This window comes from Chroicocephalus ridibundus, chromosome 3, assembly GCF_963924245.1.
Source record: "Chroicocephalus ridibundus chromosome 3, bChrRid1.1, whole genome shotgun sequence".
Taxonomy (NCBI): Eukaryota; Metazoa; Chordata; class Aves; order Charadriiformes; family Laridae; genus Chroicocephalus; species Chroicocephalus ridibundus.
In genome coordinates, this window is record NC_086286.1 from 105330257 (window position 1) to 105343004 (window position 12748).

The window sequence follows — 12748 nt, forward strand, 5'->3', positions numbered from 1 at the left end:
CTCAAGCTCATAGTCTTGCTCTCCCTTTTTTTCTCCCTTTTTTTCTTTCCTGAAGGCAAGTACATACCTTCGAATCTTGTTTGTATTTTTTTTTCTCCTTCTTCTAAATCTGTCAACTCATCTCTTTCAGTACTTGAAATCTTGTCAGGACTATGACAAACATTTTTCCTTTTACTTAATTAGGTCAGAAATGTTCAGCCTACTCATCTGAGGGTGACTGATGTAAAAACTGGATACATTTTAAAGCATTACAATATAGCGTTGTCTACTTTGAGATTACTTTGTCATCCAAATCTAATCAGCATTTAAGTGTCTCAATTAAAAGGTCGATTTTTCCAGGTTAAGTTTTATGCTTATAATAACTATAACAGTGACAATTCATTTTAAATTGCTGTCAAGAATTTATCTGAGCTACAGTCCTACACAGATAAATGAACATAGCATTTGCACTCATATTCAGTATACCTGACTAGCACATAAAAAAATGTAGAATACTTCAGTCGAAGCATGTGCAGTTTTTAGTAACTTTTTTTTTCTTTCCTTTTTTTATGTACTAGCTGTGTTTTGTGGTGATCCTGGTACTCCAGCAGAAGGACGCCTCAATGGAAAAAGTTTCACCTACAGATCTGAAGTTAGCTTTCAGTGCAGACCCCCTTTTATTCTGATAGGCTCTTCAAGAAGATTCTGCCAAGCTGATGGTACTTGGAGTGGAATTCAGCCAACATGCATTGGTAATAACTACTACTATTTAGGCTGTTTCTACTGAGAATATTCTTGATAAACTATTACACTACAGTAAATAGTGGCAAGCAGGTTGAGGGAGGTGATTCTGCCCCTCTACTCCGCTCTCGTGAGACCCCACCTGCAGTCCTGCATGCAGCTCTGGGGGACCCCAATGTAAGAAGGACATGGATCTGTGGGAGCAAGTCCAGAGGAGGGCCACGAGGATGATCAGAGGACTGGAGCACCTCTCCTACGAAGACAGGTTGAGAGAGTTGGGGCTGCTCAGCCTTGAGAAGAGAAGGCTCCAGGGAGACCTTGTTGCGGCCTTTCAGTATTTAACAAGGACCCACAGGAAAGATGAGGAGGTCTCTCTATCAGACAGTGTAGTGTAGGACAAGGGGTAATGTTTTGAAACTGAAAGAGGGTAGATTTAGATTAGATATTCCGAAGAGACACTGGAACAGGTTGCCCAGAAAAGTGGGTGCTCCATCCCTGGAAGTGTTCAAGGCCTGCTCTAGTGGAAGGTGTCCCTGGCCATGGCAAGGAGGTTGGAGCTAGATGATCTTTAAGATCCCTTCCAGCTCTAACCATTCTATGATTCTATGAAATCTAGCAATTAGTTTTCCAAATATAGAAAACCTCTCTGTAATATAAAAAGGACTAGATAAATAGGGTTATATTTTGAGTGTAAAAATTTTAGGATAAACACAATCACATATGAAGTCATTTGTAAATTTACATGATTGCTCGTCTGCTGGAAATGCAGAATGTCAATAACTGTAAGTGCATAAATTTGTTCCATCTATTTTTAGTATCTTTTAGATACACAGAAGACTTTGGCAGATTAAGGACCAGATTCTGTCACTGGAGAGTTAAAGGCATTTGTCAGGATCAGTCCTAAATCAGAAAGCTTTTTGGGCTTTGTGAAAGTGGCTTGTACGGTTCAAAAGGATGAAGCGTGCTGGGTCTGATCTTTTGAAATTCTGATAAACTGCCAAGTATTACCAGTTTCTCATTGACTGATGTGCAACTGATAGGCTTTTTGCATGTTACACAATCAGACAAACTGAGAGAAATGATGGATACCTGTAACTCCCACTGACATCAGCATTTGTTCCAACTCGAGGTGACTTGCCAGAGAAAATTATTTTGGTGTTATAATAGAAAAATCCTCCTTGATATTTCTGAACAAACACATTCAGTTATAGGCTCTAGCCCATTTATATATTTTGCTGTGACTGAGATATTGGTTATGTGGAAGAGCTGGGGTGGGCACTCTGGGAAAATGTGGCAAGCATGATTGTTGAAAGCAGCCTGTATTTGTCAATTAAGACATTAACACTCAATACAGTTTTTTGATATGGATTCAAAACTTCTTTTGTCCCTAGTTTTTATGAATTGAGCAATCCATTTTACATCTATGTTTTGTAACAGAGGAAGGAAGGTTTACAAAAGCTAAAATGCAGATTTGTTGCGAAGAATCAAATTTGAAAATGTCATAATGAGACTTCTATTTATATTTTATATACCATAATGTAGAAGTGAATGGAAAATACTTCATCAAAGTCATAAGCTTTTCTTTTGCATCATAATTTTTATGTTATCACAAAAGGAAAATATTAGACCATCTAAAATATTTACAGTTACCATTGTTAAGCATTTTGAAAATTAAGATCAGTGAACAATACCTAGAAATATGCCTAGAAGTACCATAAGATAGCAAATGATGGCAAGCTTTTCTATTTCTGGATATTGATAATTTCTTTAAAATTCTTGGAGAAGTCTTCCTTTTTTCCCCCACTGTTTCCTCAGATGAGACGTATCTGAAAAAGTCAATACAGCTTCATGTGTCTATTATTAGCAATAGCATTCCAGCTGAAGATAATTTGTAAAAAGTTCTTGATCTGTTTAAGCAGCTCAAGGTCAGGAGTGTGTTTGGCTTTTATTCTCGCACATTAGGTCAACATCCACCTAACTTTTGAAGCTTTTGGTAAATATCAGTCCAGTTGAATTGTTATGTTCTACTGATGGTCAACATTGAAAATGGAAGTTGACCGAGAGTGGAATGACATACCACATTATCGTATGTGATAAGTTCAGTTTTCCCTCTACAGAAAACTAAAAATGGTTACAGATGAAATACAGTCCCAAGTTGCATTCCTTGTATGCAGTGTCAGCACAAAAGCAGACTTGGTTGCCAAGAGGGAATCACGTAGTACAGAAAGATCCATTGTATCAAGTCCTGTGCTGTCTACCTGGTGGATGTGACTCAGCAACCCCAAACAGATACACCATCAGAATGTGAAGTGAACATTGCTGAATCAAAAATAGTTGCAGGCTGCTTTAAATTACACTTATGAAACTGATCATCAAATAATTAGTTATACTCTGTTGGCATATCTTTTTTCGTGGGGGGACTGTCTTTTCATTCTCCAGAAATGACTGGGGTGGTAGTCCATTTGAAACTTTTTTTTTTCTTGGAGACATAGAAAGAATTCTATCAAAAAAATTGAGTATTTTAGTTGCTATAAGAAAGCGGATTGGTTTGGGGTTTTGTTTTTTTTGGGTTCTGTTTGGGTTTTTTTTAGAAATCTAACTTAATTATTAAGCTGTTGATTGGGAAAGAACAGAAGAAAAATATTTCCCTATATGTTCCATTTGCATTGTGAATACACCTTGTATTCAAAAAAGGTTTAAAAGGATAAGCTCAGCAAAAATTGATGCAATCCTGACTCTAAAGTCTACACTGCCAAAGATACCCTCAAAAAATACCCTTAAATAATGGCAATGTTCTGAAACAAAGAACGGTGACCTATCTTGGAAATTTAATTGGAAATACAAATGTAATATATAGAAATATACACATTCCATTACAAATTTAATTCTTGTCATCACTAGACATTGATGAAATGACTTAATCTTTGCAAACATTTTTAGATAATTCTTTGCATACCATAATAATATCTCTCATGTTTCACATTTTACATTAGATCCAGCTCACAATACATGTACAGACCCTGGTACTCCACATTTTGGAATACAAAACAGTTCCAGAGGTTATGAGGTAATCCTTTCTTTTATTTATTAGCTTTCTAAAGTGAAGATGCATTTAATAATTACAAATATATTTAATTATCTGCAGGCTTAAATGTCTGATGTAAACCTTAGGAAATTTCCACTCCTTTTTAATAAAAACTCATGCTTCATTCCAACCTTTTTTTTTTGAACATACAGTTTAAAGAAAGAACTTCTAACCTTGCAAATATATCATGTATTCAGTCCTTTAGTAGACTTCAGTAGGGAAGACTATTTATAAATTGATTACCTAATATGATATGACATGATATAATTACTTTGCTTTATGATCATAATTCTTTCATACATTGATGAATAGTCAGTAAATACCTAACAACCAAAAACCTGTCTGATCCAAAGGCCATGTAGTCCTTGACAAAAAAAGTCAGCAAGTGGCTTTACTAAATCAGCAATTCATGTTACATTTTATTCAGTCAGAGAAGATAAAATTATTCTATGTGTTGGATCCAGGTTCTCTGTGATGAATGTCCTTTCTATAATTTCCAAATTCCTCACAGGTTATTAGTTTACTGAGTGACAGTCAGAGAAGTGACCGAGGAAATAAAAGTAGATGCAACAATGACCAATCCACAGTCATTATACAGTTTGATTAACCTCTTGTGGATAGATTCTTCAGGTATAAATATTTGCAATTGGAATCTAAGATATGTTATTTGGATGTTCTGCTTATTTCTGAACCTAGAGCAGTGTGCCCCGTGGCATTACGGTCAAGTTAGTAGATCTGTTTTTCAAAAAGTCCTTTCTGTAAGTTCCTCTGGTTATTGGTACCCTCCCTCTCCTGCAGTTGTGCTGTCTGTCACTGCTGTGGCTGGCAGCTCTTTTCTTCACCTTCTCCTGCTGCCTGGCTCGCAGATGCCAAGGCGCTTCTCCCCTAGCCACATCTTGTGGCCTCACGCCCGAGGTGATTCTTCTTCTAGTAATAGGTGTAGTTGGTTTTCTGTCTATTGTCTCATCTTGACACTGCTCCTGTCCCCGTCATCACTTCAAAACCAACTCTAATCTTTGCACCTAATTTGATCAGGGAGTTGTTTTTTTTCTCTCCCCCTTTTATTTTCCTCACAAGTTGTCTTTAATAATAGAATTGTACTGGCCAATTCACTGTTCTAATGTCTGTTGAACATGAAGGTTAATTTTCTCTTCTCCTTCACCTCTAGAGGCAACGGTGGGTCTTCATCTGTTCTGTATTTAGTCTTTCTCAAGTATGTGTGTGGTGGGTTGATGCTGGCTGGATGCCAGGTGCCCAACAAAGCCGCTCCATCACTCCCCTTCCTCAGCTGGACAGGGGAGAGAAAATATAACAAAAAACTCATGAGTTGACATAAGGACAGGGAGAGATTATTCACCAGTTACCATCATGGGCAAAACAGACCCGACTTGGGGGAAATAAATTTAATTTATTACCAATCAGATCAGAGGAGGATAATGAGAAAATAATAGCTAAATCTTAAAACGCTTTCCCTCCACCCCTCCCTTCTTCCCAGGCTTAACTTTACTCCTGATTTTCTCTACCTCCTGCCCCAAAGCGGTGCAGAAGGACGGGGAATGGGGGTTGTGGTCAGCTCATCACCTGTTGTCTCTGACACTCCTTCATCCTCAGGGGGAGGACTCCTCACACTCTTCCCCTGCTCCAGCATGGGATCCCTCTGATGGGAGACAATTCTCCATGAACTTCTCCAACGTGAGTCCTTCCCACAGGCTGCAGTTCTTCATGAACTGCTCTAGCGTGGGTCCCCCATGGGGTCACAAGTCCTGCCAGCAAACCTCCTCCAGCGTAGGATCTTCTCTCCACAGGTCCTGCCAGGAGCCTGATCCAGCATGGGCTCTCCAAGGGGTCACAGCCTCCTTCGGGTATCCACCGGTTCTGGTGGGGGGTCCTCCATGGGCTGCAGGTGGCTCTCTGCTCCACTGTTAACCTCCATGGGCTGCAGGGGGACAGCCTGCCTCACCATGGTCTTCACCAGGGGCTGCAGGGGAATCTCTGCTCCGGTGCCTGGAGCATCTACTCCCCGTCCTTCTTCACTGACCTTGGTGTCTGCAAAGTTGTTTCTCTCACATTTTCTCACTCCTTGCTTCTGGCTGCTGCAGCTGCTGTTGCACAGCAACTTTTCCCCCTTCTTAAATATGTTATCACAGAGGCGCTACCATTGCCTCTCATTGCCTTGGCCTTGGCCAGCAGCGGGTCTGTCTTGGCTCTATCGGACACGGGGGAAACTTCTAGCAGCTTCTCACAGAAGCCACTCCTGTAGTTCCCCCACTACCAAAACCTTGCTGCACAAACTCAATACAATGTGCTTTCAGTCTCAGATGAGATGTTTTTCACTTTCAGATGTACAAGATGTAGACTTCTCTGCAAGTGCTAGTGAAGTAGATTTTTTTTGGCATGTGATTAGTAGGCTTCCTGTTTGTATGAGTTAGCCAATCTAGTATAACCCATCTTTAACAGTCTTTCCTCATTACAGAAAGGTGAGATGACAGGCAGCAGACCTTTGAAGGGTTTTCCACTGTCTACCAGCATCCTGTCTTGCCCCATTCATTTTGTGCCTTCTGTGCTTCACTACGCTGACTGTTACAGATGCCTCCAATATTTTCCATCCAAGCGTTATACAGAGTGCACTGCTATTATTTTTACTTTTGCCTGTAACGTGAGAAATACAGCTCTGTAACTACCTTGAACCTAGACGTTATTTTTTTGCTTGGTCTTTTGGATCACAAGAAGCAAGGTGACTTAGAGTCAAGACCAGCTACACTCGGTTCCGGTCTCTGCTACGGACGTGCTGTGTGTCCTTGGCAAGACAGAGAGATGTATAAGTTAAAAAGTAGTTATAAATAGATAAGTCTACAAAGCCATATCAGTAATTTGACCTTTAAAAGTACCAGTGAATTTCCCAAGCCACTTCAGGAAGAACTGGTGTTGCATTTGCTGAACATCTATTGTGATAATCTGTTTATATGTGATGGAGTCTATAGTTAACAGGTAGGCACTTCTGAAGATAACCACCCATTTTTAATGTCCGTTGAAGTCCTTCTATGAAATTTGCAGTGTAGAGCTACCTGCATTTATATACCTGCAAGCTAATTTTATTAATATACATTGATCAATGCCCATTCGCAACCTACTTGCATTTGTCCGTGTGACGTTACTTTATTAATAAAGTTGTATAATTTCAAATAATATTATTTTTTTGGTGTTTTTTTCATTTCATCTGATCATATTTATTGCCAAGATGTTTTATCCAAAACAAAAGCAATGCATTACCAGTCAGCCCCGCATCCTTAAATATCTTGACCTGGATTTGTATTCTGGTTGCTTTTGTCAATGCCATCAAGTCCATTTTATTAGAACTTTCCACACAATCTCTGTCTCATATGTTATGAAAATTCTTCATGACTTTCAATTTTGTATCCAGTTTTCATGCTTTTCTATTCTCAGCAGAAGTCTGAAGAGAGTTTTCTCAGTTACTTTACCTTTTCTTCTGAGAAAGGTCATATCACAGTTGACCATAGGAAGGCTTTCCATAACATCACTCTGTTAGTTGAAAATCATAAGTAAAACTTAGGTAGTTTATAGTAACAAATGCAGTGTAAGGAACTGTGGCCTGGAGTTTTCTCTAGTGAATTTATTTGTAGATTTGTAGTAGAAACAGATTTGTAGACTGTAGGGACAGTTCTTCATGGTTTTTTCTTTTTCCTCTAATCAACTTTTTTAGTCAAGTCACACAATGAGAAACAGACTTTATGGTCAAGCTCTATCGAAATATATTCAGTGATGTACAGGAAAGAGAGACAGTCATTTGGTTCGCTTCTGTCACACTGACAAACTAATAGCTGAAATTTATGAGTGTCGTTCTTTTCCCTGTACACAGCATTGTCAATATTTTCCACTTATTGCTTTCAAATAAGGTTACAAAAGATCAATTGCTCAAACTCTTCATCTCATTAAAAAAAAGTTTAACTCTAGAAACTGTAAAAATAGGACATTTTTATTTTTGAAAAAATGTCTCGAGTAGCTTATTACTGTCTTGATATATGACTACATGTGATGGATACCTTTTTTTATCTAACATTCTGTTTTGATCCTTAGGTTGGGAGCACAGTCTTTTTCAGATGCAGAAAAGGTTACCATATTCAGGGATCTACCACCCGTTCTTGTCTTGCTAACTTAACTTGGAGTGGCATACAGTCTGAATGCATTCGTAAGTCTGGTTCCTTATCTAATGAGTTAGAATGTTGTGCAATTTTAAAAGAGTTACAAAGTAATGCAGGTGGTAATTCATAGTAAATTATATTCTACAAAAAGATAAACTTTATTCAAAACAGTATTTTTAAATGTTTTTATATTTCCTATTCTAAGACCAAAGATGTATTTGGGATATTATTTTGATGTAAGGTTTTTCAGATTTTTTTTTCATTAAGTTCACGAAAATTCTGTCAGTTTTACTCAAAAAAGTCTATCCTCATTAATCCACTACATTAGCTGCTTTAAATTAATCTAGCTTTTTGTGTGTGTGTTGGATTAATAGAGAACAAAAAGTGTCCTAAGTATTCACGGGGCTGTTTTGTTGGCTATTATTTTATGAACTAGAACTCAGCAAAATTCATCGTTTCTGGGCTATGCATGGGTATGTAAATGATTAGTGTATTTATAGCTCGGTATGGGGTGGAGGACATCAAATAACTATTGTATTAAAATACGCTGATCTAAGGTAAAAGTAATTCACTAGAATGACCTTAGATCCTTATCCTATTTCAAATTATCTTTGGGTTGTTATAAATGAACACCATGGAGCACAGGGAAAGAAGCATACTGAGCAACCACATCTGTTATAATCAATGTACTATGACAAAGCCTTCCTATGGAACCTTTATTTCAATTGAAATTTATAATGAATTTATTTAGCACAATAACTGCCCTGTAATTTTCAAGGCTCTTTAAAACACTGAGTGGAAGTGATGCTTGAAGCTCTGACAGTACAATAATTCACAGGACCAATCATTGCACCATGTACAATGGCCTGTGCCTCCCTTCATTTTAACTCTTTTTGCTATCATGATTTAATTTTGGTGTATTGTTTAAAAATATGTGATGGTATCATTTCCATCTTCCCACAATAATATAATTATATGCTCCGAGTGTTACTTTTACATTTAATAGCTACTTGACATTTCTAAAAGGTGTACAAAGTTTACATAATGAAAGGGAGTAAGTTGGCATGCATTTATTTCAAATTATGTACACTAATCTTATGGAAACTGTTTATCAACACTTTTTCTAACTTTAAACAACCCTTTGCAGCTCATGCTTGCAGGCAGCCAGAGACACCGGCACACGTAGATGTGAAAGCAATAGATCTTCCTACTTTAGGGTATACTTTGGTGTATACCTGTCAGCCAGGATTTTTTCTTGCTGGTGGATCAGAGCATCGGACATGTAAACCAGATATGAAATGGACAGGAAAATCACCTATTTGTAAAAGTAAGTCATTAGTCAAGTGATATGTTGGGCCCTACTTTGTTGGATTTCTTTTTCACTGACATTTTATATAGTAGAATTAATTTTTCCACTTACTATTTAAAAACACGTATGACACAACAGCTTTTACATTATGAACGAAACAGTAAAAAAATCAAAGTGAGCATAGCATCTAGAACTCATGGAGGAAAACATGTGGATGTGTGTGTGTAACTGCACTGGCACACATATGTAAGTTTACCTGTAACAAAAGCAAACAAGACCTAAACAATATAAAGTATTACTTTTAACTGTATTTATGTCAGTTTTAAAGTGTATTTCAATTTATACAGTGTTTAATGTATGATTTTCTATTAGGAACAAAAAAAGTTATTTCATAGTTTGCCATTTAGATTCATTCAAGTATGCTTTTTGTCTACAAAAATCTTCTAAAATAAAAATGAATGATAAAAAAAGAAATACATCTTTGCACCAGATTCCACTTTTATTTACATCCATGTAAAATTCATATAGTTTTGCTAGAGTAGCTCTAAGTATATCTTTATGAGGCCTAAATTTGTACTTCATATGCGAATAAACATGGCTATAAATTCCCAATTCAAAAAAATAAAGCTATATTTATAATGTGAGTAAAGGAAAAATAATCAGATCCCATGGGAAAGATGTTTCCAACATCATTTTTAATTCTAATATGTTAAAGAATGCTAAATAAATTTAACGTTTGAACAATATTTGATTTTTCATTAACGTATAGGTAGACTACTTTGTTTCAACATTGTCAAGACACATGATCGACACATAAAAAGTTGTCTTCTAATTCTAGTTCCCTAAAGGGTGATTTTTCATGGGTACTATATAAGTAGTAATTTAAGATAATCAATCTTGTATGTTTTTTGTTAATTTTCTTTTTTTTTTTAAATTAAAGATAAAGCACAGAAAAGGTTTCGGTAAGCAAGGATTCTTTTTTTGATTGGCTTACAGTCGTTAGGTATAATTCTGCAGGCTTTCTGTGCTTTCTTAGCACTTGATCAATCTAATCAGTGAATTTCTGCTCCTAAAGAAAAAAAAAAAAAACATGCAAGACCAAATCTTCCTACAGGATATTAGCCTTTTTAAAGTGGCTAATGATATGAGGCCAGAACTTGATCTGGGGTCAATGGACATAACTCTGCTGAGTGTACCAGAAACATAGCAAATGACACCAGTTGTGATCCTTTCCCATGATATCTGATCCTGTCATTTTAATCCAGCTATCTCGCTTTTGCTGGTTTGTGTCATAAATGTGTCAATCCCTATTAACACAATTTTTGCTATATTTAATATCCTATTATTCATAATTAGATATAGTATCTGTCCCCTCTATAAGGCTCTCTTTTATAGCACTGGGACTGATATAAAAATTTTAGGCCTAAATATATGAAATACGTGGCTAGCCAGACAACTTTCCACAGTAAAAATGTTGTTTACCTAAATTATTTTCTGATAGTTTTGTGTAAGTGTATAGGTTTTAACATGTAAAGTATTCAAGACCAGTTATTTCTGTTTTAAATATGGCTCTATTAGATAAGTGATGATTGCATCCATCAGGCATTGTTTTAACATTCTATTAAAAAAAAAAACAACCAACAAATATGTTCATGAAAATGATAATTTGTCTTTTTACTTGTAGGTAAAGGAGTGAGAGAAGTTAATGAAACAATAACTAAAACTCCAGGTTTGTATACAAGAAGAGTTTTAGATCTAAATAAATCAAATTTATTTACACCCTAGATTGTTATGGATAATAAAACTATTTCCAATATTTAACTTAAGTATTTATTACTCATTTCCAAGGAATATAAATGTTGAGGTCTTTCTTAATAGCTATAACTAGTGCCATGTAAAACCTATTCTATGAAATTCTTTCCCAAACAACATTTTTTCAGTTTCTACTGTACCATTTTTGTGAAGTGCACAAAAAGCCCTGTCAAACCAAAACGATAAAGCATATATACACAAAACCCAGATTTGAAGTAGTTTTATATCAGAGAGATTGCTATAATGGAGAGCCTTATAATGAGCGTAGACTATAATTGCAGGGATTTGGTTCACTCAGAGTTCTGCCCTTTACATTGCAAGTGTTGTAAGAAACCAAAAAAATCAAAACAACAAACCCAGAACCAGTTTTGGACATTTTGATGGCCTTCAGTTCATGGAAACTCTCAAGGTACTCTAAGATAGAGTTTCCCAAGCTGTGTTGACCACCAGCAGTAGGCAAACATTACTGCTCCTTTTCTGTGCCTCCTCATGAACATGGGTGCAGTTAACCTTTTCCTTCTGTCAGTGACAAAATAGACAAATGCATCTGAGGAATCCTTGATGTAGGTCTTTCAGTTTCAATCATTTTCAGAAAATAAAAGACCTTTTTTTTTTCTTTACTAACTTATTTAGCAATGAACAGAGTTCTCACCAAATAAATGAGCTTGCAACACTGTATTCTGAATTGTAGCAAGCTGCAGGGAAAATAAGATTAATGGTTCACACTCATGGCAGTTCACAGAAGGACTCTGTAGAGTAGATGGGATAAAAAGGTATTTCTGCTAATAATTAACCTTCCTGGTGAGTTTATTACTGAGAGTGTCAGGTGAAACCATAAATGAGTTCTTCTCAAAAGCATTACTTCTACAGACTCACAATAACACAGGATATAATGTGTTCATTATAATTAATATACAGTCTTCATTTATTGGAGGATTCACATCACCGAACACCTAAGGTATACATTAATCTGCTACCACACAGGTTTTGAAGTTTCAATGCCAAATTAAAATACAGACCAAGTCTCCAAATACATTCAGTATGCAGAGCATCAGTATCAATTCACACCACGTCATGTCCGTTATAACTAGTTCTGATAAGTAAGTACTATTTGGAAGGCATTTTTTTTAAAAAAAGAAATGTTATGATTCAAAATGCCAATGTGTTAAGAAGAGAACAAAAACTGTGTAACAAATGACAGTAATTAACAAGGAAAACTTCTAAGCTGTTTTTGAAAATCAAGTCTTAACTATTATTATGTCTGTTTAAATTGTGAATTCTCTTTAGTATAGATCACTGTATACTTTGGCACATTTACTTTACCTTGTTATCTTGGCTTTTGGTGGAATTCCATTTGCTGCTATCTGTATTTTAAATGGGGTGAAGCTAATATTGCTAAACTAGAGTTTTTGTAACAGAATAGATTCATGTTCTGATATCCCACCTTTGAATATCTGAATATAAATTATGTTTATTATTGTTTATTAAATTGCTTTTGTTCCCCCAGAGTTAATGTTTTCATAAGCAATAGTAACTATCAGTTTTACAGTGCTGTAAATTGTAATTGAATGGCAACTGAAGAATTCTCGCAATACCCATGTGAAGTTTAAGAAATACTCGGGTTCCCATGGTTCTCACTGCTTTGTGCAGTCTTGGCAAAAA

The 12748-nt window shown here is 36.3% G+C and overlaps 1 protein-coding gene across 2 annotated transcripts in view; it reads left to right on the forward strand.

The window, feature by feature from the left end:
- CSMD1 (CUB and Sushi multiple domains 1) overlaps positions 1-12748 on the forward strand; it is a 1197532-nt gene that overhangs the window by 1167996 nt on the left and 16788 nt on the right. Inside the window, exons 61-65 of one of the 2 annotated variants that reach the window (XM_063330346.1) lie at positions 558-731; positions 3714-3787; positions 7901-8012; positions 9113-9292; positions 10959-11003. In XM_063330346.1, the coding sequence (XP_063186416.1) occupies positions 558-731; positions 3714-3787; positions 7901-8012; positions 9113-9292; positions 10959-11003 (585 nt within the window). The remainder of the gene's footprint in view (positions 1-557; positions 732-3713; positions 3788-7900; positions 8013-9112; positions 9293-10958; positions 11004-12748) is intronic. The other variant, XM_063330347.1, reaches the window with a different exon arrangement.